Source organism: Sturnira hondurensis, unplaced genomic scaffold, assembly GCF_014824575.4.
Source record: "Sturnira hondurensis isolate 20B ecotype Veracruz unplaced genomic scaffold, ASM1482457v3 Scaffold0013063, whole genome shotgun sequence".
Lineage (NCBI taxonomy): Eukaryota > Metazoa > Chordata > Mammalia > Chiroptera > Phyllostomidae > Sturnira > Sturnira hondurensis.
Genome location: NW_028085694.1, coordinates 3,630,427 through 3,654,403, shown reverse-complemented (window position 1 = coordinate 3,654,403; position 23,977 = coordinate 3,630,427). Strand labels below are relative to the sequence as shown.

The following is a 23,977-nucleotide window of genomic DNA, read 5'->3' as shown; positions in this document are numbered from 1 at the left end:
ATACATAAATAGCTGGATGCATATATTATCAACAGATACAAAAGTGTCACTTAAAAAATAGTAAGTAAATTCTTACAGAACACTGTATAGGGAAAATACCTGCAAGAGAGCTGGAGTATATCAAATGTTAATGTGCAAATGAAACACCAGGGGGTCTTATGGAGCCCAACTCTGATTCAGTAGATCTGGAATAGAACTTGAGATTTTGCATTTCTAACTAGAAGATGTTGCTGATACTGCTGGTCCGTGTACCACTCTTTAAGCAGCAAGGTTCTAGGAATTATTTAACTCCGGTGGTGAGAGATTTGGGGATGGAGAAGAGGGGAGGAGAGTAATAATGGAAAATACTTGGAGTCCAATAGCTGAAAGTTATCCAAACTGAATGAAATGAATTGTAGTTTCTAGGTACCTAATCTAATCATTTTTTAAAGATTTTATTTGTTTTAGTCAAGATGGGAAGAGAGGGAGAGAAACATCAATATGTGGTTGCCTCTCACATGCCCCCTACTGGCGACCTCTTCCACAACCCTGGCATGTACCCTGACTGGGAGTTGAACCAGTGACCCTTCGGTTCACAGGCCAGTGTTCAATCCACTGAGCTGCACCAGCCAGGGGTCATTGTTTAATTAGTAAATTAGTTCACAATAGGCATTAGATTTTTCACTTTCCAAAGTCACTGCTTATGGTAAAGATCTGACTCATTTCTCACTGGTGGTAACAGTCATTTTTCTGTGCTATGCTTTTGTTGCTTTCAAAAGCCTGTGTTCTGCTTTGTATTTTATAGTACAAAAAGTTTTGTACTCTGACTCAAATGTGTAATGACCAATAACCACATAAGAATCTTTTGTTCAATAGTGTACTATAACAAGGAACTTTAAATTTATAGACCTGAAATTTCTCTAGCAGGTGGTCTTCATATGAAAGTTTTATTGGGCCCTAAATGTCATATAGTTAAAATTACATAGTAGGTAGCCTTTTCAGATTGGCTTCTTTCACTTAGTTATATGCATTGAAGGTTCTTCCATGTCTTTTCATTATTTGGTAGTTCATTTCTTTTTAGCACTAATATTTTATCAACTGAATGTACCAGTTTATTTCTCCTTTCACCTACTGCATGACATCTTGGTTGCTTCCAAATTTTGGCAATTATGAATAAAGCCACTATACACATGCATGTGCAGTTTTTTTGTATGGACATAAGTTTCCAACTCATTTGTATAAATACCAAGGAGTACAATTGCTGGATTGTAGAGTAAGTATAGTTTTGTAAAAAACTGCCAGATTCTCTTCCAAGGTGTCTGTACCATTTTGCATTCCCATAGGAAACAAAGGAGAGTTTGTGTTGCTCCACATTCTCATCAGCAGAATTGGTTTTCTTAGTGTTTTGGATTCTGGCCACTCTACTCGGTGCCTAGTAGTATCTCCCTGTTGCTTTATTTGCAATTCCCTAATGCCACATAATGTTGCAAACCTTTTCATATGCTTATTTTCCATCTGCATGTTTTCTTTAGTGAAGTATCTATTCAGGTTTTTGGCCCTTTTTTAAAATTCGATTGTTTTCTTGTTGACTTGGAAGAATCCTTTGCATATTTTCTATAACAGTGTTTATCAGACATGTCTTCTGCATATACTTTTTCCTAGCCTGTGGTTTGTCTTCTTGTTCTCTTGATGGTATCTTTTGTGGAGCAGAAGCTTTTTGTTTTATACAGATTTTATTTATTTATTTTTAGCAAGAGGAGAAGGGAGGGAGAAAGCAAGAGACACAAGAGACAAGAGACATCAATCAGTTGCCTCTCTCTCACACACGCTCCCAACTGGGGACCTGGCCTGCAACTCAGACATGTGTCCTGACTGAGAATCAAACCAGTGACCATTAGGTTTGCAGGTCAGCACTCAATCTGCTGAGCCAGACCAGCCAGTGCAGAAGTTATTAATTTAATGAAGTCTTATCAAATTTTGTTTTCATAGATTGTGTGTTTGATGCTGCTTCTAAAAAGTTGTCACCAAACTCAAAGTCATCTACATTTTCCCCTGTTGCCTTTTAGAATATTCATAGTTTTCATTTTACATGTACATCAACGATCCGTTTCAAGTTAGTTTTATGGTGAGTGCAAGATCTGTATGTCTACATTTATTTTTTTGCATGTGGATAACCAGTTGCTCCAGCATCACTGGTCCTTCATCAAAGATTGATTGACTATATTGATTGAGTCTATTTCTGGTATTTCTGTTCTATTCCATTGGTATACTTACTGTTTCCCCAACACCACACTTTCTTAATTTATAATTTATAGGAAGCCTTAAAGTTGGGTAGTGATATTTTTTCAACTTTGTTCTTCTTCTATATTGCGTTGGCTGTTTTGAGTCTTTTGCCTCTCCATTAAAACTTTAGAATGAGTTTGTCAATACCCACAAAATATATCACTGAGCTTTTGATTGGGACTGTTTTGAATCTATAGATCAAGATGGAAAGAATGATCTTGACAATACTGAGTTTTCCTATTCATGAACATGTAATATTTCTCCAACTAATTTACTTCTTTCACTTCTTTAAATAGAGTTTTGTAGTTTTCCTCGTATAGATCTTCTCACATGAATTTTAGAACTCAATATTTTTAAAGATTGTAATTATATTTTTAGAGAGGGGAAGAGAGGGAGAAAGAAAGGGAGAGCAGCATCAATGTGTGGTTGCCTCTTGTATGTCTCCTACTGGGGACCTGGCCTGCAACCCAGGCATGTGTCCCGACTAGGAATCAAACCAGCGACCCTTTGGTTCACAGGCTGGAACTCAATTCACTGAGCCACACCAGCCAATTTTTGAGGTTCAAAAATTTCACCTAGAGTTTTTAACTTATTACATTGAATTTATAGATTAATTTGAAGGGACTTGAATTTTTACTATGCTAAGTTGCCTCCATTCATGAATATATTATCTCTGCAGTTATTCAGATTGTTTATGTCTTATAATGGAGTTTTTGAAAGTTTCTCTTGGAAGGCCTTGCACATTCTACCTTAGGATGATTGCTAGATAATTTCTAATTTTTGCTATCTTTTCTGAAAAATTATTAATATAGAGAGGAAACTTAGAGTGTTGTTAAATTGATCTTCCAACAATCTCACTAAATTCTTTAATTAGTTTTGAAAATTTGTTAATTTTATTAGTTTTTCTATGTAGATCATCATTTCATCAATTAACAAGAATTTTATCTTCTTTTAAAATCTTAATTTGAAATTGGTATGCTGGGACAAAAAGATTAAAATTCAGTATTTGATTTTTTAAGGCTTTATAAAGTGATAGGAGAAAATAGCAGCTAAATTGTTTAAAGAAAATGGGGCATCAGCAAAATCAAATTTTACCTAAAAAATGTTCATAACAGACAACACATATTGTTAGATAACTATTTTGATATCCATAAACTTTCCCCTAAAAGTTCTCCCCTGACTAATGTGGTCCAGAAACAGAAGGGCAGCCTGAATCCCGAGCCTTTTGGACAGGTCCTTATTTGTTGCCCCAATAAAGGGATTTAACTGTTCCTGGTCCTGCTCTGGCCCATGCAGCCACCACAGACCACTTGCAGCAAACTTACCTCGTGTGCATGATGAAAGTAAAAACTCCTGGCCTCACTACAGAACTTGAAAAATAAGTCTCTGCTGGAATTGCATGGACATCCATCATTTTAACATGAGCCCTCCCCTCTGCCTCAAAGAGTCTTATGTCTATGAGCTTGGGAATCATTATGTCAGGGGGACAGAGCTGTAAACCTGACCCCCAGACAAACGGACCTCACCAACAGAAGTCCCGCCCCCATCTCCCCCTTGTTCCCCAGTTTGGAAGCCTAGGAGGAGAAGTGGGAGACTTCCGTTCTCCCTTCCTTTTTTTCTTGTCTTTTTTAAATCTTCACCCTAGGATATGTTTATTGATTTAAGAAAGAGGAAGACAGAGAGAGAGAGAAACATCGATGTGAGAGAAAAATGGACTGGTTGCCTCCCATACTCACCCCAACCAGGGACCTAGGTATGTGCCCAGACTGGAAACCAACCCTGCAACCTTTTGGTGCACAGGGCAATGCTCCAACCAACTGAACCACTCGCCCAGGTCTCTGCATTCCTTCTTACAAGAACCTTGGCATTCTTTATGGCACATATAACACTGTATTTTTTGGACTATAAGATGCATTTTCCCCCAAATTTTGGAGAAAAGGGGGCAGTGCATCTTATAGTCTGAATGTAGCTTTACATTTACATTGGTGAAATATTATGTTATTTATGTTATTAAATATTTACCACATTTTTTGCTTCAAAAAATTTCCCCTATTTTCCTCCTCTAAAACCTAGGTGTGTCTTATGGTCCAAAAAAATATAGTACATAAGAGAAAAACATGTAAATGACTGGTCCATAATGACTGCCTACCCAAAGCAAGCCTGTACTGGTTTGGGGCCAGTTGTAAAAAGTTAGTGCTGTTTCTTTCATTAAGAGTGATCCCCTTAATGGGCATCATTACTAACAAGCAGACCATAAGATTTATTAAGGACTCACTCCTGACACAATAAGAAAGCTTGAGAGTCAGGTGCCAAGCAAGGGAGAGAAACACCAAGTCACGGGCTTTAATTCCACAGCAGGAATACGATGTCAGGGCAAATCCTAACACTAGCATCGAAGTATGATTGCTAGTCCAAACATTTCACAAGGAGCATAAAAATGGTATTTACCAGATAAATAAATAAAATTTAAAAATTTCACATTGTATTCTAGTGAATTCTAAAAATGATCATGATATAAATACTAGAACTAAGAAAAAAAAACTCCCCTAGGGGTTTAGATTTTTTTTTCACTTCTCCAAAGCCAAAGACCTTACAAGCATAGCCTGTAACTAGAGGTAAAGCCTCACTTTTCAACACCTGAACTTGTTATTATGGTCATGATTAAATAATAAGATTCTAGTGTCTCAAGCCTATCTTCATTTAGCCCTTAAACCCAAATAAAAATGAACAAATTAGTTCTTTTTTTTAAAAAAGAGTTTGCTTTGAGAAAACCTTTATTGCACATCATCGAACTCATTTCTATTTGAACAAACAATACACAAAACCAAGATCCACGTCATGAAAATGCCTGAAACTTCTAGTCAGCATTTCGTAAGGACAGAGACTTTGTTTCTGTCTTTTAAAGACATACATTTCCCACTTATATGTGAGTTAGGAGGATAATTGTTTTACAAAACATTGTAATGTGAGGTATGGGACCCCTGCCCACAAACCACAGCTCCTAACCCTAAAATGCTACTTCCTTCCATGAGACCAAAGGCGCCTGCCCAAGGACAGTGCATCACGCCGCGTTCACGGGCCACGGGAGTGTGAATAAATCATGCTGTGGGCTCGGACATAAATTCGATATGTGCTTTAATTTCATATATGCATAAGATACTCTTTCAAGTTCTCTACGTTAACACTGAAGGAGAAAACTTATACGTGAATACTAAGAAACCAGATCCCCTCCAGGTACTGAAAGAACCTGCATGTACAAGTTGTCCCTCACAACCAAATATTGGACTGTTTGCTGGTGATGGTTGTTTCTCATGCTAGCCTGGTCTTAAAACTCAACGATGGCTGGACATAGAGCAGCCATCCCGTCTCCCTCGTCGAGAGTGGCCCAGGCCCAGGTTAGGGAGTCGTCTGAAGGCACTGTCGGGCCCGGCATTGTTTTCCACTGAGGACACAGTCAGCCGTAAGCAACAGGCCAAGAGCTATAGTAAAGAATGGCAGAGAAATGCCTTCTAAAGCTATAGCAGATGAAAGAATAAGAAACCAATTAGCTTCCCTAACCAAAGTTAGGGTTTTTTTAAAAAAATAAACTCAACATAAAGCTGAACGACATTAAATATTGCTTTTAAAATTATAAACCTAATGAGTTCTTAATAAATTATAGCCTTCAATTTGCTCAAAATAGTCATTTTCAAATATACTCCACCAGATCTTAAAATATAAATAGAGTCTCCCAACACAGCTCCACACCATACTTTCCTCTAGAGCACACAGAAGCCTGACAGCTACTTTTTACAACAGCAAAATATAGATACTGGAGGGTCATCTTCCAATCTGTACTTTCCGGAGTTGGGCAGATCTTTGCACTCTGATATAAACGTCCGCAGTTTGGTCTCTGGGAAGCCGTTTTGTTGGTAATGCTGTACAGAAGAAAAAAACAGCTCTCACTAATAAACTCCTTGAAAACAGCTCCATTCCAAACTTAAAACAGACCATTTTGCAAGGGAGGGGATCTTCCTGGAGGGGTAGGTTAGTCACTCCCAAGTATCTTCAGGGAGGTGTGGTCTCCAGAGCCACTCTGGTTGGGCTAAGGCAAAGTGAGTCTGGGCCTCTGCAGTGCCCTCCTGGCCTCTCCCTTCTGGGTCTGGTTCAACCCCAAATAAGCATGCTGAAATCTCAGTCAGCCTGAGCCCTGCTTCCAGGAGGAATCTGGCCAGTCCTGTTCCAAGTCTGAGGTCCTCTGTCACTGCTCCACCCTGCAGCCCATGACTTTCAGACCAGTGTGTAGCAGGCACCCTGGATGGCACCTGGTTCAGGTCACGAGAAGCCCAGCTGGTGCAGATTAACAATGATGCTGTTGGAGGCTGAGGGGTGGGTGTACCCAGGCTTCCTCAGAAGACCTGGGCACACCTCCGAATGCTCCTAAACTAGTCCAGGTGTCTGGACCAAGATCTGGGTGCTGTAAGGGATCTTCTAGTCTGCACACCCTTTTGCAGTCTCTCTTCTGGACAGACAGGCTTGGTGAAGGGCCTCACAGGTATATCGGTTGGGAGCCTGAGGCCTCTCAAATGTGCCCTGGCCAGAAAAGATCAGAAATAACTTAGCTTTCCCGTTTGGAAGTCCTCTGAGCCCAAGAAAAAAGGTTGACATCTAAACTATGACTCTCAGACTTGTGTCATGGAGAGTCATCAAGTCATATAACTCTTAGAGATGCTGGATGTCACCTTTAAATAACATACAGTTCTCTGCATGCGGAGTGGAAGGCAGAAAAATTTTAGAGCATTACGGGGGGCGGGGGGATCTGGACAGGTACAGCTACGTTCTTTCCCGGTCACCTTGGTGACTCTAAGCACAAATCTGCCAAGCAAGGACTAAGGATAGTCAGTTCCTGATATCTGATTCAGTAAGAATGAAGCCATGGCCCTGGCTTCATGAGCAAGGCACTTCACAAGCCCTCAACTCCTGACAGTCTTCCCTTTGTCCCTGGATGGTCCACACAGCATACTGCCCAGAAGGAGAAGTCCCCAAGTGGACATGTCCATGCCAACAGTGTCCCTAACAGTATAAAGCTATTAGAAATTTAAATATATATGGGTATTTGTTCTGCCTTTCCATATTTCAAAAGGCTTAACTGATTTTTTAAATTCCTTGTGAATAATAACACCAATAATAAGTTTTTCAAATGAAGTTCCAACTGGGGAGAGGATCATGCATAGCCTTGCAATGGGTAACGTGTTCAGTTACAACACACTCTAAATGAACAGGTCAGTTTTTGTTCATGAAAACTGCATTTTAAAAGTTTCTCACCCCCATTTCTGGGTTTTTGCAATGACACTTGTTTTACTCGCCCAATACCTACTGGTTCTTAGAATTCTAATAAAAGGTTAGAAAGCTTGTACCAAAAAAGCACAATGAAGTGAAGATAAAAGTTTCGGCGTTCTGGAAATTCTATTTCTCCTTCCTTTCTGTTTCTCAGTATCTAAAATTGAAATCACTCTTCTCCACCCTGAAGAAATTAACATTCCATCAATTCCCTTCCCCCAGAGGTACTATATTTTATTGCCACTCTGCAAGGTCCAGGAAAATGCTGCCACTATGGCTACAGATGAACCTACCTTAATTGTTTCATACGTATCAGTGATCAGTGCAATGAAAAGACTTAAAATCATATATATAAAGAGGCTGATGAACGTGTAGAGGTAGGTTCTGCTAAATAGCCAGACCAAGTAACTTTTTTGCTGCATTCCTGCAAATGTGGCAAACATATCATCTCCATTTATCAGAGAAAAAAGGCACTCAGAGACCATGTTCAGAGAACGGAACTGAAAAGAGAAAAAAGAAAAGTTCACTTTATTCCATATTCCTCCTCAGGGGAGACTTTATTCACGACTTCATATTAAAAGTAAGGGGACCAAATATCCCAAGTTACCTTTTCAAAGCAATAGGCCGAGGTAACTACATGCATTTGCTTGGTAACGCACACAGTGTGTCCAAGCCTACTGTTTTCCTGGGCCATGCAGTTGCTTGTTGGCACTCGAGCTGATAGGGGCAGGTAGGACTGAAGGTAGAAGGGGGCAGCCTACACCCTCAGTGCTTCTGTGAGTCAAGCCTTATCCTCCCCTTTACCTTTGTGGAAAGAGGCCTTTGAAATGGCTCTTCAGAGAAACCCAGGCCCCTTCCATGCATGATCATTCTTCTCATTTTAAAGTTCATGCCACTTAAGATAATGGCATAATAGTCAAGGCTGTAATTCTAGTGACAAATATTCAAATATTTCTACAGGTTTATTTCTATACTTTTTAAAATAAAATCACGTTTCGAGACACCTTCCCTAAATAGCCAACCCTAATATATACTAATGAATTAAACTGATTAAACTTTACTTCTCTGGTAGTAAAAACAACTTAATTATTTGACACATTCCATAAAAGAAATTGGGGAAATTGAGTGAATCAGTTATCCTCTCAAGTTGGTCACACCCTACTGGTTTATAAACATGGCAACAGATGTTATGACCATCAACATTTTTAAGGCTGAGTCACAAAATAGAAAGAGTTCATCTCAAAGGAGAAAACAAGCCCCTGGCAATGTTCTAAGAACTCAGTGGTACCAAGAAAAAAACTGTGCATCGTACCTTTTCGTGGTAGGGCCCCAGCACAATCCATCCACAGAAGCAATAGCCAAAATAAATCATGGCTGCGCAGCAGCAGAACCTCATGACGTTGGGCAGCGCTGCCTGAAGGGTCAGAATAAGGAGCTGGGAAAGAAAGAGAGGTCCTTAGAATGCTTTTCTCCTCCAGCCAAAGCACAACTTCAAAAGGGAGAAAGACCAGGAGCACAGAGAGCCAGGAAACTCCTTACATTGTACTTCTGAAAGAAACTGAGGTATCGGATGACGCCAATCCACACAAGCAAGGTGGAGGTCCCAAGAAGTATGCTGCAGACATCATAACTTGTTAGACTCTGAAACAGAGTGGGAACAAGTGATCAGAAACTCATCGGAGCAGGAACTATTTATTGGGTGGCTATGAGTCAGGCACTGTTCTAGGGGCTGCAGACAAAACAATGAAAAGACCAAATTTCCTACCCTCATGAAGCTTGCATTTTAATGGCGGGGGGGGAAGAGAGGACAGCATTAAATTAATAGACACTTGATACGTTAGCTGGTGGTATGTGCAGAGGAGAAAGTTCAGGAGAGGGGATAAGGAATGGGCAGGGGGTTGCATTTTAAGTATGGTGATCAGGGAAGGACTCACTGAAAAGGTAGCACTTGAGCAAAGACCTGAAGGTAGTGAGGGAGCAAACCAAACAAAGTCAAGGCCAAGAGCCTTCCAGGCACAGAAACCAGCAAGTGCAAAGGCCCCAAGGTCAGAGGGCACCTGGAAAGATAGCGAGTCTGGCTGGAGTGAGTGATGAAGTCATAGAGGTAAGAGGGCAGGTAGTTAGGGCCTTTTGGGTAATCTAACAACTTTACTTGGAATAGGGTAGGGCTCTGGACAGGAGCAATGTGATCAAATAGTGGCTGCTGTGGTTGAGAGCAGGTTAGAGGAGTGAGAAGCCTGCCGCAATAATATCAGTGAGGGCTGATGGTGACTTGGTGGAGGTGATGAAGTGATTTTTGAAGGTAGATCAATAGGACTGCCTCTTGGATTAGATGTGGAGGAGAGGGAGGAGAGAGGAGTCAAGGGTGAGTCTATGGCTTTTGTCTTGAACAACTGAAGAGAGCTGGTGTTAACTGACATTAGAAAGGAGAAGCAGGTTTGGACTGTGGAGGTGGGGACCCTAGGAATTCTGTTTTTAGGTGTGTTAAGTGTGAGAGGCCAGGCAGACAACCAAGTGAAGGTGTGGAATAGACAGTTGCATCTCCGAGACGAGTTGAGGGAAGAATTCCAAGCTGTAGACACAAATGTGGACATCACTGGCAGGCAGATGCTATTTGAAACTTGGAATGGAATGAAATCACCAAGACAGTGGCAGCAAACAAAAGATGCCCAAGCACTACGCCTTGGGGCACTGTCACTTTAAAAGGTTGGAAAGATGAGAGGAACTGGCAAAGGAAGGTCAGAAGACCCACCCCTAGTTTCCTTAGGAGGGGAACCAGGTAAGTGATAGTCCAGGAAAAAAAAAAGCATCACCAAAGAGGGAGTGTTCAAAGTGATATGAACTGCTAATAGGTCAAAATGAGGATAAATAGTTGATTATTAGACTTAGCAGCATGGGAGGTCCTTGGAAAGAACACTTCCCGTGGAGAGGCGGGGCAGCCCAGTCAGAACAGAAATGGGAGAGAACAGGAGAGCAGAATCAGCAAGATGACAAACTACTACTCGTTTGAGGTCTTTTGCTACATAAAGGGGAGCAGGAAATGGGGAAGTAACCGAAGGGAGAAATATATTGATGTTTTGTCTTTTTAGAAAGGAGGAAAAACACACTGGTGGGAATGATAGGGTAGAGAGTGGTAAATTGATGGAGCACAAGTAAGGAAGGAAGCAGAGTGGGAACTATGCACTTGAACGAGCAAGTGGGGACAGCACGTGGTAGGCCTACTATAGCCACAGTAACAGACAAAAAGCAGAATGTGTGGGCACTGATGCCGGTAGGTAAATCAGTGAAGTGGGGGTTTGTGGAATATTTATTTTCTTCCTATTGTTCTTGTAAAACAGGAAATGAGGTCATCACCCAAGACTGGGGATGAGGCAGAGGCATTAGAGGTTTCAGAAAGAAGAAAACATATGAAATGATAAGACAAGGGTGGTAAATGGTCTAGGAAAACGTGGAGAGAGCTCACTGAGCTCCATGTAGTTGAGGCTGGTAAAGACCAAGATTTGCTGCCAATCTTGCCCTGCTCCTGCCCCCTGGATTTAAGTACTCTGATGACTTACACAACAGCCCTGCTAGGGCGGCAGCTGCTCCGTGTTGACCAAAACCTCTTCCCTCCTTCTGAGGCACATGCACCCCTGGCAGTTAGACGTGACTAAATCCTCTCCAGTGGAACGTGAACAGAAGTGAAGGCTACCACACTGGAGCCAAGGCTGTAAGACTGTGGGAGAACCACCCCCAGACCACAGCATGTCTGCGACCTATCTCTGAGACGACCCGGCATCAGTCATGCAGTCTGGACAAGCCCGTAATGGCTGGTGGAAAAACCAGATGGGAGAAATTGGGGTCCCTGAGTTTGGGTGCCCAGAACTGAGAAACTCACCAACCCGGAAAATCCACCCTGACTATTTCATGAGGGAGAAATAAGCTCCCATCTTATCTGAGCCCTTGCATTTGGGGATTTCTGACCAGGCATCTGAATGAAAACAGGCTTCTGCTTGTTTTTAGTCACAGCCAAAGCTAGAAACAAGAAATTTGAACAGGATTACTTTAAACAACACTAGTTTCTTAATAATGATTTTTGCTTTGGGTTGATCTCTAGTCTGGGTTAGTCAGAACCCAAAATGGAAAACCTTGTAGTCCATCAATGGGAAAAATAAGAATATGGAAACATTCTCAAGTTGAATGGACAGGGGAAACAACTACAGCACTCATGTAATCATAGTTGGGACTCACTCTACATCCCCGAGCTGTACTCTGTTCTTGTTGAAGATTCTATCATATCTCATAAGAAGAACAAAAAATACCTCCTACCTGAGATACCTTAGTGTGTTTATGAATTTGGAATGTGTAAGAAAGAGCTCACAGGCCCCACTCAGAGCTCAGATTTAATAGGCCTAACTTAGGCATTTTTACCAGGTACCCAACGACGCTGATGCAGACTCCTGTGGATCGCACTGTGAAAAACTGCCTAAAGGATTTCCCAACTAGATCTAAGGACAGTGCTGCCACCAGTTCCAAGTTTACCCAATACGATGTTTGAAAGAAATCATTTACTCTACAAATTCTCATACTCTGGAAGAATAAATTACAGATAATGCAATCTGATACCCACAATGGCGTACATAGGAAAAAAGTTTACCTTGGCTTGGATTTCCATTTTCAGAATTGATCCGATGATCGTCAGCAAGTCACTGATTATAATCATAATGTACCATCCATTGACAAACTCCATTCGATCAGAAAAAGAGACCTCCGTCTTATAATGGAGGAGGAAAAAACTGACAAATTCCTTTGGGGAAAAGAAGGAGGTGGAGCACAGTGAATTTCTCCATCAATCAAAATGTCTGTTACATGCCTCAAAAACAACAACCGTACCTGTTGAAGCTGAATTCCTTTAACCACAGATCGAAAGCAGAGGATTAAGGAAGCCACGCAGATCAGAATGACAAAGGCATCAAAGATCATCATGTAGTGAGTGTTCCTCTGAACTGGAAGGAAAAGGATGACCTGTTTAGGAAGTGGAACATTAATACCGTGACAGCTACTTCCTTGTTTTCCTTTTCATTCTTAGCCTCACTTCTTTTAAGGGCCGCATTGCATACCACGGTATAAATGCACAGTATGTTCAAGGCCACTCAGGTTGTAATCTGATCCTATTGGTTCCTTTTCCTACTAGAAGCAATTCTCCAAGCCCTCTGTGCACAGGTGCAAGGGGTTCTCTAGGTGAATGAATATCTGATGGAGGAATTGATGAGTCAAGGCACACATATATTTCTCAAACCGGATGCTAAGAAACTGTTCAAAAAGATCATGCCTCTTTACCTATCTACACATATCTCCGCATCTTCCCCACCAGTGGGTATTAGTAATCTTTCATTTCCCCAACCAAAATAGCAAATCTATTATTCCCAAAGGTTTGGAATGCCATTTTTATCATGTATATTACCCTTCTGAAGTTTTTTAGTATTTTGGTGCCTAAGACAAATATCTCTTATGATTCTTTTCTGGAATTTTTACAAGCTACTCTTGCTTTTTTTATTTTTCCATAAATTACTTAGGATTAGATTGTCAAATTCCAATGAAAATCTTACTGGTAATTTCTGGGAGGGGGCCATGTCAAATATTTGGTTACTTGAGGGAGAACTGACATACTTATGAATCCATTGTCCAAAACATGATGTGCCTTCTCATTGATTCAAGTCTTCTTTTAGCATTCTTTGGAAGAATTTTCAAATTTTATATGGACCCTTCACACCCCTTTTTAGAGTAATTTAAATAATCCAAGTATTCCTCACACAAAGACAACAGAGAAAAAGCCCTGATAAAAGTTCTTCCTATAAGTATCTAGAAGGTTCAAAGTCCTTCTTTTAAAAATCACCAAAGCCACGCCCCTGCAGTGCCACTGCCTCGTGGCCCTCACCTGCTAGGTCAGCCTCACTGCCGTACTTACCCCACACAGGCCCCAGTTCCCAGGCCCTTCTCAGATTGAAGCCCCGCCCCTCCCTTGGGCCGCCTGTCCCATCTTCTGCCTCTTAGTGGCCTCAGGGCCCAGTAACGTGCTGGCACAGATGAACCCATGTGGGAGATGGTGTGTTTGGTGCTAGGACTCAGGAGAGGCATCAGCGGGGCAGTGTAGGGGCAGCAAAGGTCTTAGGGAGGAGAGTTGAAGGTAAGCACTGGCTGATGTCTGTCCTGGAACTTCGGGAGAAGTGGTGGCTAGGACTCAGCCAGGTGAGGGAAAGGTGGGGCAGAGGAGGGGGCAAAGGAGTATAGAGTTGGTAAGAGCTTAAATAGGGCCCAGGCTGTGCCCAGAGCGGGGTATTACCAAGGTGGAGGTGGAGGTGAAGGTGCAGCTGCAATCACACCCCTCCCAGCTGGCCTGGGTGGTATGTTTGGAAAGAGGACTAAACCCTTGTGAATGGTGTTGTGAAGAGGTGGGTAGAGGAGGGGGTTGGACTGAAGACATCCAGGGGCAGATTATGAAAGGGTTTAATAGGCGTGGGGAAGAGGGGGCACAGCAGAATTTGGGTGGAATAAAGAGAACAGAGGTTTGCAGAAAGAAGAGACCTATTGGCAGAGGTAATGAAAAAGGTGAGAGCCTACAAAGAGAGTTTGGGGGGAAGGGCAGCCGACTAGAAGACAGGACACTGGGGCCACATGCTCATACAGATCTGGAGGCTCCCTTAAGTTGTGGGAAGGAAGAGAGAGCAGAGTGGAGCGGCATCACTGCAAACAACTCTACTTTCCAGGCCTTCAGCCTCTAACAGGGAGGGAAGGGCATGCGGGGCAGGTCAGGTGGGTTTGAGGAGTTGGAGCTGGCCAACAGTTCACATGGATTTGCTTTTCAGTGCTGCCTAGCTGCCCCTCTCTTTCTTTCCTGGTTATGAAAAGGAAGGAAAAAAAAAAGGAAAACTGGCATCCCAGAAGTGTGGTAAAGGAGTGAAGGGCTTTCCTAGTTTTTAGTGGTATGAGAACAGGTAGAGTCCTGCTGTGTTGGACCCTACATGCNGGGAAGGGCATGCGGGGCAGGTCAGGTGGGTTTGAGGAGTTGGAGCTGGCCAACAGTTCACATGGATTTGCTTTTCAGTGCTGCCTAGCTGCCCCTCTCTTTCTTTCCTGGTTATGAAAAGGAAGAAAAAAAAAAGGAAAACTGGCATCCCAGAAGTGTGGTAAAGAAGTGAAGGGCTTTCCTAGTTTTTAGCGGTATGAGAACAGGTAGAGTCCTGCTGTGTTGGACCCTACATGCTGCGGCCAAGGCTGTGGCATCTGAGAAATGGACCAGCTCACACAGGACGGCATCTGGGCAGCAGGCTTATTAAATGAGCTCTTTATTCTCCAGACCTTTCTACTGCTGTTTAGGTGCCAGTGGGGAAGTCAGTATTCACATATCAGAAACATCCCTGGTGAAATAAATGTCCCTGTGCCAGTGGATGCTGCCCCAGTGGGCATCTTGTTCTAACTGTGTGCTTGGCAAGGGGAAGGGCTGAGATAGAGTTTGGGGAACAGTTCTAGTCCTATAAGTGAGGTGATTGATGATGGAAAGGGTCTTCTTTGGCTGTAGCCACTTGGACCAGTTCTCCCTAAAGATGAAAGTTAATGCTAATATTGTAACCAAATCAGGTGGCTCCCCTACGGATTTGAGGAATCAGGTGAGAAGGTGTCGGAGGATAATTGCTTTTCCCTCCTGTTGTTAAGTTTGGGACCTTTCTTGCCATGGGTTACTGAGTCTGGAAATCCTCAGAGTTGGTGTTGTTTTGTGACTTGGCATTGCTGAATGATTCAGACCACAGTGCTTTGTACTGTTCCTTATTTCCCAGTGGTGAGTAATGTGGAGGCAATAACACTTCATTTCCTAGGGTCTATAGCTTCCAATTGGACTTTAACTATTTTAGGAGCAGTCACAGAATATGTGGCTCCATTTCAGCTTGAATTTTCCCAAATTTAATGGATTTAAACAGGACTGCTAGAAGGGGACCTAGAGGCTGGCCCCTGAACTGTGAGGTGCGGACTTCAAAGCCCCTCCAGGAGGGAGTGCCTGAGCCACCTCTCTGACCCACATGGCACTTGTGCATTGGTGTCAGGGTGGTGGCATCTCTCCAACACCCAGGAGAGCTCTGTGCTGTCAAAAGGCCACCAGAGATGATGCTGCGGCTTCGTGCCGTTTGGCTGAAGCAGTTTAATTGGCATCAGCAGCTCCCAGGAGGCGTCTCCATGTCCCACACGGCACTTATGCATTGGTATCATGGTGGTGGTGTCTCAAAGATGCCCGAGGAGAGCTCTGCCCTGTCAGGAAGCCAAGGACGGCGTTCATGGCTTCTCGTGGTACTGTTTGGCAGAAGCGGTTTAAGTGGCTTCAGCCGCCTCCAGGAGGCATCTCCTGGGACCAGGAGGAACAGATGAGGCAGAGGGGGCATCAGTCTACAGAGGCCCAGCAGAGCTGCAGCTCAGTCTTTGGTTACTAAAGAAGGCAATCTTCTCAATTATAAGAACCAAAGATGTCATAAGCACATATTGGTCCAGAGCCCATGTGACTGGATGCTGGTTCTCTCAGTTTTGGCGAGCCAGCTATGTGAAGTTGATGGCTGGGACACTAACTTCTGGAAAGTGCAGCAGCTGAGAGGTCACGGACATCTCCCAGCGAAAAATAGAGGCCATAAAGCTACAAATGATCCTCACGAACAACTATTGACCTCTGGGACCAGAGGCTCCAGGCCAATGGAATGACACTTCCCCTCACCTCCTCTAACCAACATACAGCATCTCAGTCTCAGCAACTGTTCACCAACTCCTACATAGAATAGGGTGAGAGTTTTGTGGTTCTCAACAAGCAGGGTCTACTGTCCCATCCAAGCCTGAAGTAGCTACAGAAAACAGAACGTCACCCCTCAACAACCCAAAAAAGTAATTTGAGAACTGTGTCTCTCAGAGGGGATTTGTTGCAGTAGATAGCACAGGAAGAACTGTGAGACTGTGCTGTTGTTGCTGGCCAGAGGCTAGCATCCTGGTTGCCAGGTAACCCCTTTTGGCACTTATGCAGCAGCTAGGAATGAGCAGTCAGAGGGCAAATAAAGGCAAGGTCCTCACCATTGCAATCTAACAAAAAATGGAATACAAGAGGCTAAAAGCAAAGGAAGACATGTCTCACCCATTGATCCAGTAGTCCTGAGCCTGGAGATAAGACCACCAGGCATTCCGAACAACAAGCAAAGCTGTGATAGTGCACAGCAGGGAGCCCTTGAAAGTCTGTGTGTATCATCTCTACTAGCTGGGGAAAGGAGAACTTTGAGACTGTGTATTCATCCTAAGGCCTAAAAGGGGAGGGATCCACAGTACCCAAAGGAAAAGCCCACAGACAGCTTTGGTTAATTGCCTGCCTCCTTTTACATATACAAAATGAACAAATAGAGCCTAGAGAAAGATAAGGATTCAGGCTAACAGACCCCCACACATAACATTTGAGTTTCCTGTGGGAAACCTGGCACCACCTTTACCCTTCAATCAATGTGTAACTTCTTCACCCCCATCCCGTCAATGCTGTAAGTCCTCAGAACCAAGGTTTCGCTCTCTTGGCTCTTTCACCATACGGGGCGGGGGCCAGGGCCTGGCCAGCCGGCTTCTGGACAGGGGGTCCCTGGCCTCTTGCCACCTTGCTCTTACCACCCTGCTTTTGCCACCTTGGTTTTTCCTCTCCCGTTAGAACTTAGCACTAATAAACTTTGCCTGCACACTTAAAAAAAAATCACCACAACCATTGATCAGAAATCTTTAATTAACAACTTGTAGTGAACATTAACAACTTTAATGTTCTTAAAACAGTTAGCCACACTGCATATCCTATGAAAATATACTTATCTAGGTATAACATGTTTATTAATAACCCACCATGTGCTGGGTAGGTTATTAATAAAATACAATGATGAACAAGATAGACAGCATCCTTATTTTTTTCTAGGTGAAGAAACTAAGGCTCAGAAGGGAACTCACATAGTCATCTTCTATCCAAGTCAAAAGACGGACTGAATGCCATTGAGAATTTTGGAGCTGAACTGGAGAAAACCGACTGGAAAGACTGAACCTCATTTTCTAGCCTCTCGTAAGTAACTAGTGGTATGTTGTGCTGGACTTAATGAGTAGGTCAGGGACTCTTGGATTCCAGTGAGCAGAAGAATGGTTCCAGGTACCTAAGAGGCAGTTTCCCTGCTCCATGTACACAGCCAGTATGTCTGGGGTGGGGCCTAGGGATATGCAGATAGTCCTTGCTCATATCATTCTTGGGTATAATTGCTTTAAGGTTTCCCACTAATCGATGCACAAAGTTCAGAAGTAGTAAAATGAGATAATAAGAATAAAGTGAAATTTAGTCATTCCAACATTCTTTTCACTAATAATAGGGTAACTTCAAATATATGAGGCTCTTGAATCACAACTCTTTTTTAATCACAAATTATTTATTTGAAATCCAGCCCGCTTTGTCATCATCGGTAAACATCATAATACTTCTCCACAAACTGTAGAATAGGGAAACTGAGAGCCTGTGAAAGTGCCTGAAACACAGGCTGTCTTGCAAACGCTTGTTTCTTAGTTTTTAAGTTTTTCTAAAGTAGATGTAGACCTTTGTGTAACCGTTAGATGCCCCTTGGCCAACATAGTGGGGCGCCTCATTACAGAGCAAGTCGTCTGGGCTTTACCAGTAAAGAGCAGTCCGACCCATCAAAGACACGCTGTGCAGCGGAGTGCACGGCGCCTGAGGCCTCCGCCCACCTCTCTCCACCTGGCTCCTGTCACGCTGCCCAGGACGCTGCACTTGCAAGTCCCCGGGATCTCTGCGTGGGTGGCTCTGTCTTGTCAGTCAGGTCTTACCTAAAAGGAAGGAAGGTCTCACTGCTGCCCCCTCGGTGAGGCCTTCCTTCACACTGGGATATAAATGATCTCTCTTCTCCCCATTCCCCCACATTAACCCCATGCATGGGGAGCTCGTAAAAACAATTTCTGATTCAGTGGGTAGGGCTGGAGAATGTGTATTTCTTACAAGTTCCCAAGGGAGGCCAAGAAACAGTAATGTAGAGCGACGGACACTGGAGACAGACTGCAAGGGTCTGAAACCTGCCTCTGCCACTTACTGGCCATGTAACCTTGGACAAGTCTGTACTTCCCTGTGCTTCAGTTTTCTTGCCTGAGAAGTGGGAATAATCCAGCCTATCTCACTGGGGTGGCTGTGAGGATCGAGTGACTTAATTCACATAGGGTGCTTAGAACTCTGCGTAGCATGTCAATACATATTAGCTATTATACTTTATTTTCTTCACAGTCTCCTATCTGAAAGTGTTTTCTTCATTAACTTGTTTCCTTCCTTGCCTGCGTCACTGTAGTAGAACAGAGTTCCACAAAGTCAGGGATCTTGTCTATCTGTAAAAATAGCAATACTGCCTATCGCAAGGATATTTTAAAATATTGAAATGAGAAAATATAGGTAGAAGTACTTATGCAATAAGCATTTAAAACACTGATTTGAGTGAGATTTTTTTTTGATGGGGGGACTGTAAATATTCTTCTTAGTGAGGAGTGAGCCAATGAGGGCACAGGGAGAAGGCAGGAAAAGTCACGGTAGATACTCATAACTCATGTATCACCTGGAACATCAGGTATCTACAACAAATTGATCTACTTGCAGAGAGTTCAAGACCTGGAAATGGTACAGTCTTTCAGCTGATGCTCCACATATCCCTGAGAGCAGTAATTTAATGACCATTTTGGAAACTAGTAAAATATATCACTTACCTGACCCGGACACGTGCCAGTCTTTACATTCTCTGATGGAAATGTCGTTATCTAAGCTTATTTTAATTCTTCCACTATGGGCTTTGTTGTCAAATGTTATCTGCAAGGAAAAGGCAAAGGGTCAAACACATACCTACAGTTTTTGAGGCCAAGATACCTCCATGCATTAATTAGAAAGTAATTCTTTCAATGTAAGAAGAAACCCAGAGTCTCATCCCTGACCTATTGCTAACTCTCTTCAGCCCTGGGAAGTTCACTTTTATTTCTCTATGAAATTTGAACTGTTTCTTCCACAGGGACTTTTCAGTCATAAAATCCTATGTTCCTAGGACAATATTCCAGCCCTAGACAACTTCTAAAATAAGAGAACTTCCCCTCCTTCCCATTCTAAGTACCTCTAGATGCCCTCCTGATATGAGCAAGAGCTGGCACAAAGCTTCTAGTTATAAAATAAATAAACCACAGAGACGCAGTGCACAGCAGAGGGAATACAGGTGACACTGTAATAACTTTGCGTGGTGACAGATGGTTCCTGGACTCAGTGTGGTGATCACCTCACAGGGTATGTAACTGTTGAATCAGTATGTTGTACACCTGAAACCCATATAGTATTGTATCCTAACTACACTTTAATAAAAAACAACTTTTTAAAGAGCTCGTACAACTGTGCTTTTCTCCACCACCCAGCAGTTCCTCAGCTAGAGGTAGGTTTTTAGTGCTGCTGAAATTCTGACTGACACAGAGCTTCGTTCTTTTTCTTGAGATATTTCAGGTGGAACTTTTTTGATTTTCCTTCTGGACCCAGATTCCCTCATCACTGTAGAACCATATGTATTACCAAGGATGTGGTCCCAGGAAACCAGCTACTGTGGTCTTTCTTCAGGGAATAACTAGGGACATCAGGCATAGAGAGGGAGGGAACCATGCGAGAGCTCCCACAGCCCTTCCCCTGTTCCCCTTCCAGCTCCCTTCGCTTCCCCCTTGCAGGGAGAAGGAAGGCAAGGCAAGAAAATCAGTCTCTTTTTAAAGCACCTTCTCTCTCAAGTCCTTTAAAAAGCCTGTCATTTAAATGAGTTTTATCGTAGCTTCTGCATGTGGGGTAATCAGACATCACTTCAGGGGAAAGATATCACATAAATTTAATGAGTGCGGTCTCTTCGTCTCAGCATATTGGATTGTAAGCTTCTTTCCCTGACAAGCAACCAAGGCCATTGTCAGTGTCTGTCCACCTCCATAGCTACTGGAGGACCCAGCCTATCACCCCACACAAGGAAGGTGTTCAGAATTTTTTGAATGCATTACAAATCCTTACCAAGGGAAAACCATGTTTTCCTAAAGAGCCTCAGGGTCTTGGGAAATATTAGGTGCTCACTAAATATCTGTTGAGCAATTGCACTTTGGTTTAATGTCAATCACATCTCAGTAAATTCTTTAAACAAAGAAGAAAATATTGGATGAAATTAACAGATTAAATAGTACAAGGGGAAAGACTAGTAAATTGGAAGGCATAGCAATAGGAACTATCTAAATGAAACAGAGAAATAAAAGAATGAAAAATCAAGCAAAAAAAAGAGAGCATTGGTAAGCTGTGGGACAACTTCAAATGCCCAGATATACATGTATACTTGAAAAAATTATACTAAATGTCAAATATAATGAAAACTATAAATCCACACAGAACCAAGATGTCCAATGAAATCCAAACACAAGAAATGTGAGGAATAGTACACCACTGATCAAATTGTTAAGATCAAAGACAAAGATAAAAATTCAAAAGCATCCAGACGGGGGGGGGGGGGGGGGGGGGGGGGAACACATCCCTCAGGGAAGAACGAAGACTAAGATGACAGCAGATTTCCCACCAAAAACAGTGAGAGCGGGAAGCGCAACATCTTTAGGGTTCAGGGTGAAAAAAAAACAACCTAGAATTCTACACCCACTGATACTGCCTTTTAAAATGAAGGAGAAATACTTTTACAGATACACAAAAGCTGAGAGAACTCATCACCAGGGCATCTGCACTACAGAAAAGTCAAAGGAGGCCCTTCAGGCAGGAGGAAGTGACGCCAGATGAAAACCTGGAGCTGCACAAAGGCATGAAGCACCATGGAAATGCTCACCACACGTGCCAGTACAAGTGCCCTTTTCTTACTATTTAAATTGTTTTGAAAGGCAATTGACTGCTTAAAGCAAAAATGATCATAATTCTTATAACAAATCTGTAAAGTAAATTGTATAACAACAACATAAAGGCCATGACTGAAGAAATGGAAATGCATTGTTGTTAAGTTCTTATGCTAGTTATGTAGTGGTATGTTGTCTGAATGCGGACTGTAATAAGTTAAATATGTGCACTCTACACCCAAAAATAACACAACAAAGAGTTATAGCTAATAAAAGCTAACAAATGAGGTACAATGGAATCATAAAAATACTCAATCCAAAAGGAGGCAGAGAAAGAGAGAAACCGTATTAATAATCACATGCAATTGAATTGGTCTAAGCATCCTAATTAAAAGAGATTGCAAGGCTGGACAAAAAACCAAGACTCAACTATATGGTGTCAAATAAGAAACCCACTCTAAATATAAGCCACAAATAGGTTTAAAACAATGAAATAAAAGAAGATATACCATGCTAATATTAATTTTAAAAAGCTGAAATGCCTACATTAACATCAAAGTAAATTATAGAGCAAAGAACATTACCAGGGTTAAAGACTGCTATTTCCAAGTGACCAAAGAATCAGTTCAATTGAACACAAGAACCTTAGATGTTTATACACCTAATAAAAACCTTCAAAATACATGATGCAAGAATTTATCAGACTACTTTGAATGAATGCTAATGTACTTGTTTTACATCATAAACCCAACTGGGCACACACAGAAAAGGTTTAATAAATAGCTGTTGAATAAATTCAATAAATACTATACACTAAATACTTTGGTTGGTCCTTTATATATGTTATCTTCAGTCTTGACAACTTTGTCCAGTTTGTGAGCATTAATCTCATTTAACAGATGAGAAAAGTGAAGTTCAAACCAATTAAGTAATTTGCCTAAAGTTACATAGCTACTAACTGGTGAGCTAGAATTAAAATCCAGGCTTGTCTGACAGCAAAGTCCCTGTATTTTGCCTCAATTGCATGCTGCCCCATCCATGTTTACCTATGACAATGAAGTACCCCCTGGAGGCTTTTATTATTAAACTACCAGAAGTTCTACCAGAGTCCTATAAGATGCATTGTTAAATCCATAATGCACAGGCATAGACTGGGATGATCCTGCAATAATGGTGAAAATCTAACATCTGCATGTGTCTAACATGTCAGGTTGCTTTTAACCATCATATTGAGTCATTTAAAAGGATCTTGCCCTGGCTGGTGTAGCTTGGTGGATTAAGCACAGGCCTGCGAACCAAAACATTGCTGGTTTGATTCCCAGTCAGGGCACATGCCTGGGTTGCAGGCCATATCCCCAGTATGGGATGTGCTAGAGGCAACCATACATCGATGTTTCACTCCCTCTCTTTCTCCCTCCCTTCCCCATCTCTCTAAAATAAATAAATAAAATCTTTTTTTAAAAAGTTAAAAAAAAATAAAAGGATCTACTAAGTCAATATTCAGAAATTGATGGCATTTTTGTACACCAACAATGAACTATCAGACAGAGAAACTAAGAAAACTATCCCATTTACTGCAGCACTTAGGAATAAATTTATCCAAGTAGGTAAAAGACCTATACTCAGAAAACTTGAGGACACTGAAGAAAGAAATTGAGGATGATACAAATAAGGGGAAGCATATGCCATGTTCATACATAGGAAGAATTAACATCATTAAAATGTCCATACCAACCAAAGCAATCTATAGACCCAATGCAATGCCTATTGAAACAACAATGGTATATTTCACAGATCTAGAACAATTATTTCCAAAATTTATATGGAACCAAAGAAGACCCCGAATAACCTCAGCAATCCTGAGAAAGAACAAAGTTGGAGGGATCACAATAACTGGTTTCAAACAGCACTACAAGGCCACTGTCATCAAGACAGTCTGGTGCTGGCATAAGAACTGCACATAGATCAATGGAACAGAACAGAGAGCCCAGAAATAAACCCAAGTCTCTACAGTCAATGAATATTTGACAAAGGGATCATAAGCATACAATGGCATAAAGACAGTCCTTTTAGTAAATAGTGTTGGGAGAACTGGACTGGTCCATGCAAAAAAAAATGAAACCAGATCACCAACTTACACCATACACCAGAATAAACTCAAAATGGATAAGACTTACACATAAGTAATGATACCATGAAAGTCCTAGAGGAAAACATAGGCAATAAAATTTCAGATACTGCACATAGCAATATTGTTGCCAATATATCTCCTAGGACAAAGGAAATAGAGGAAAAAATAATAGAGGAAAAATGGGACTATATCAATTAAAAAGCTTCTGTATGGCTAAAGAAAGCATCATTGAAATAAAAAGGGAACCAGCCCTGGCTGGTGTAGCTCAGTAAAATGAGCGTGGGCCTGCAAACCACACAATCGTGGTTCGATTCCCAGTCAGGGCACATGTCTGGGTTGCAGGCCAGTTCTCAGCAGGGGACTCAC

General features: G+C 42.1%; 1 protein-coding gene across 2 annotated transcripts in view; it reads right to left on the bottom strand.

Moving 5' to 3' along the window:
• Positions 1 to 5,018: 5,018 nt before the first annotated feature.
• The window catches only part of MCOLN3 (mucolipin TRP cation channel 3), a 38,039-nt gene continuing 19,080 nt past the window's right edge, over positions 5,019 to 23,977 (bottom strand). For both annotated transcript variants that reach the window (XM_037060946.1, XM_037060947.1), the window contains exons 7-13: positions 19,357 to 19,456; positions 12,454 to 12,566; positions 12,218 to 12,367; positions 9,121 to 9,222; positions 8,894 to 9,016; positions 7,875 to 8,081; positions 5,019 to 6,179 (exon numbers count right to left, since the gene is read on the bottom strand). In XM_037060946.1, coding sequence (XP_036916841.1) covers positions 6,045 to 6,179; positions 7,875 to 8,081; positions 8,894 to 9,016; positions 9,121 to 9,222; positions 12,218 to 12,367; positions 12,454 to 12,566; positions 19,357 to 19,456 — 930 coding nt within the window. In that variant the 3' untranslated portion in view covers positions 5,019 to 6,044. The remainder of the gene's footprint in view (positions 6,180 to 7,874; positions 8,082 to 8,893; positions 9,017 to 9,120; positions 9,223 to 12,217; positions 12,368 to 12,453; positions 12,567 to 19,356; positions 19,457 to 23,977) is intronic.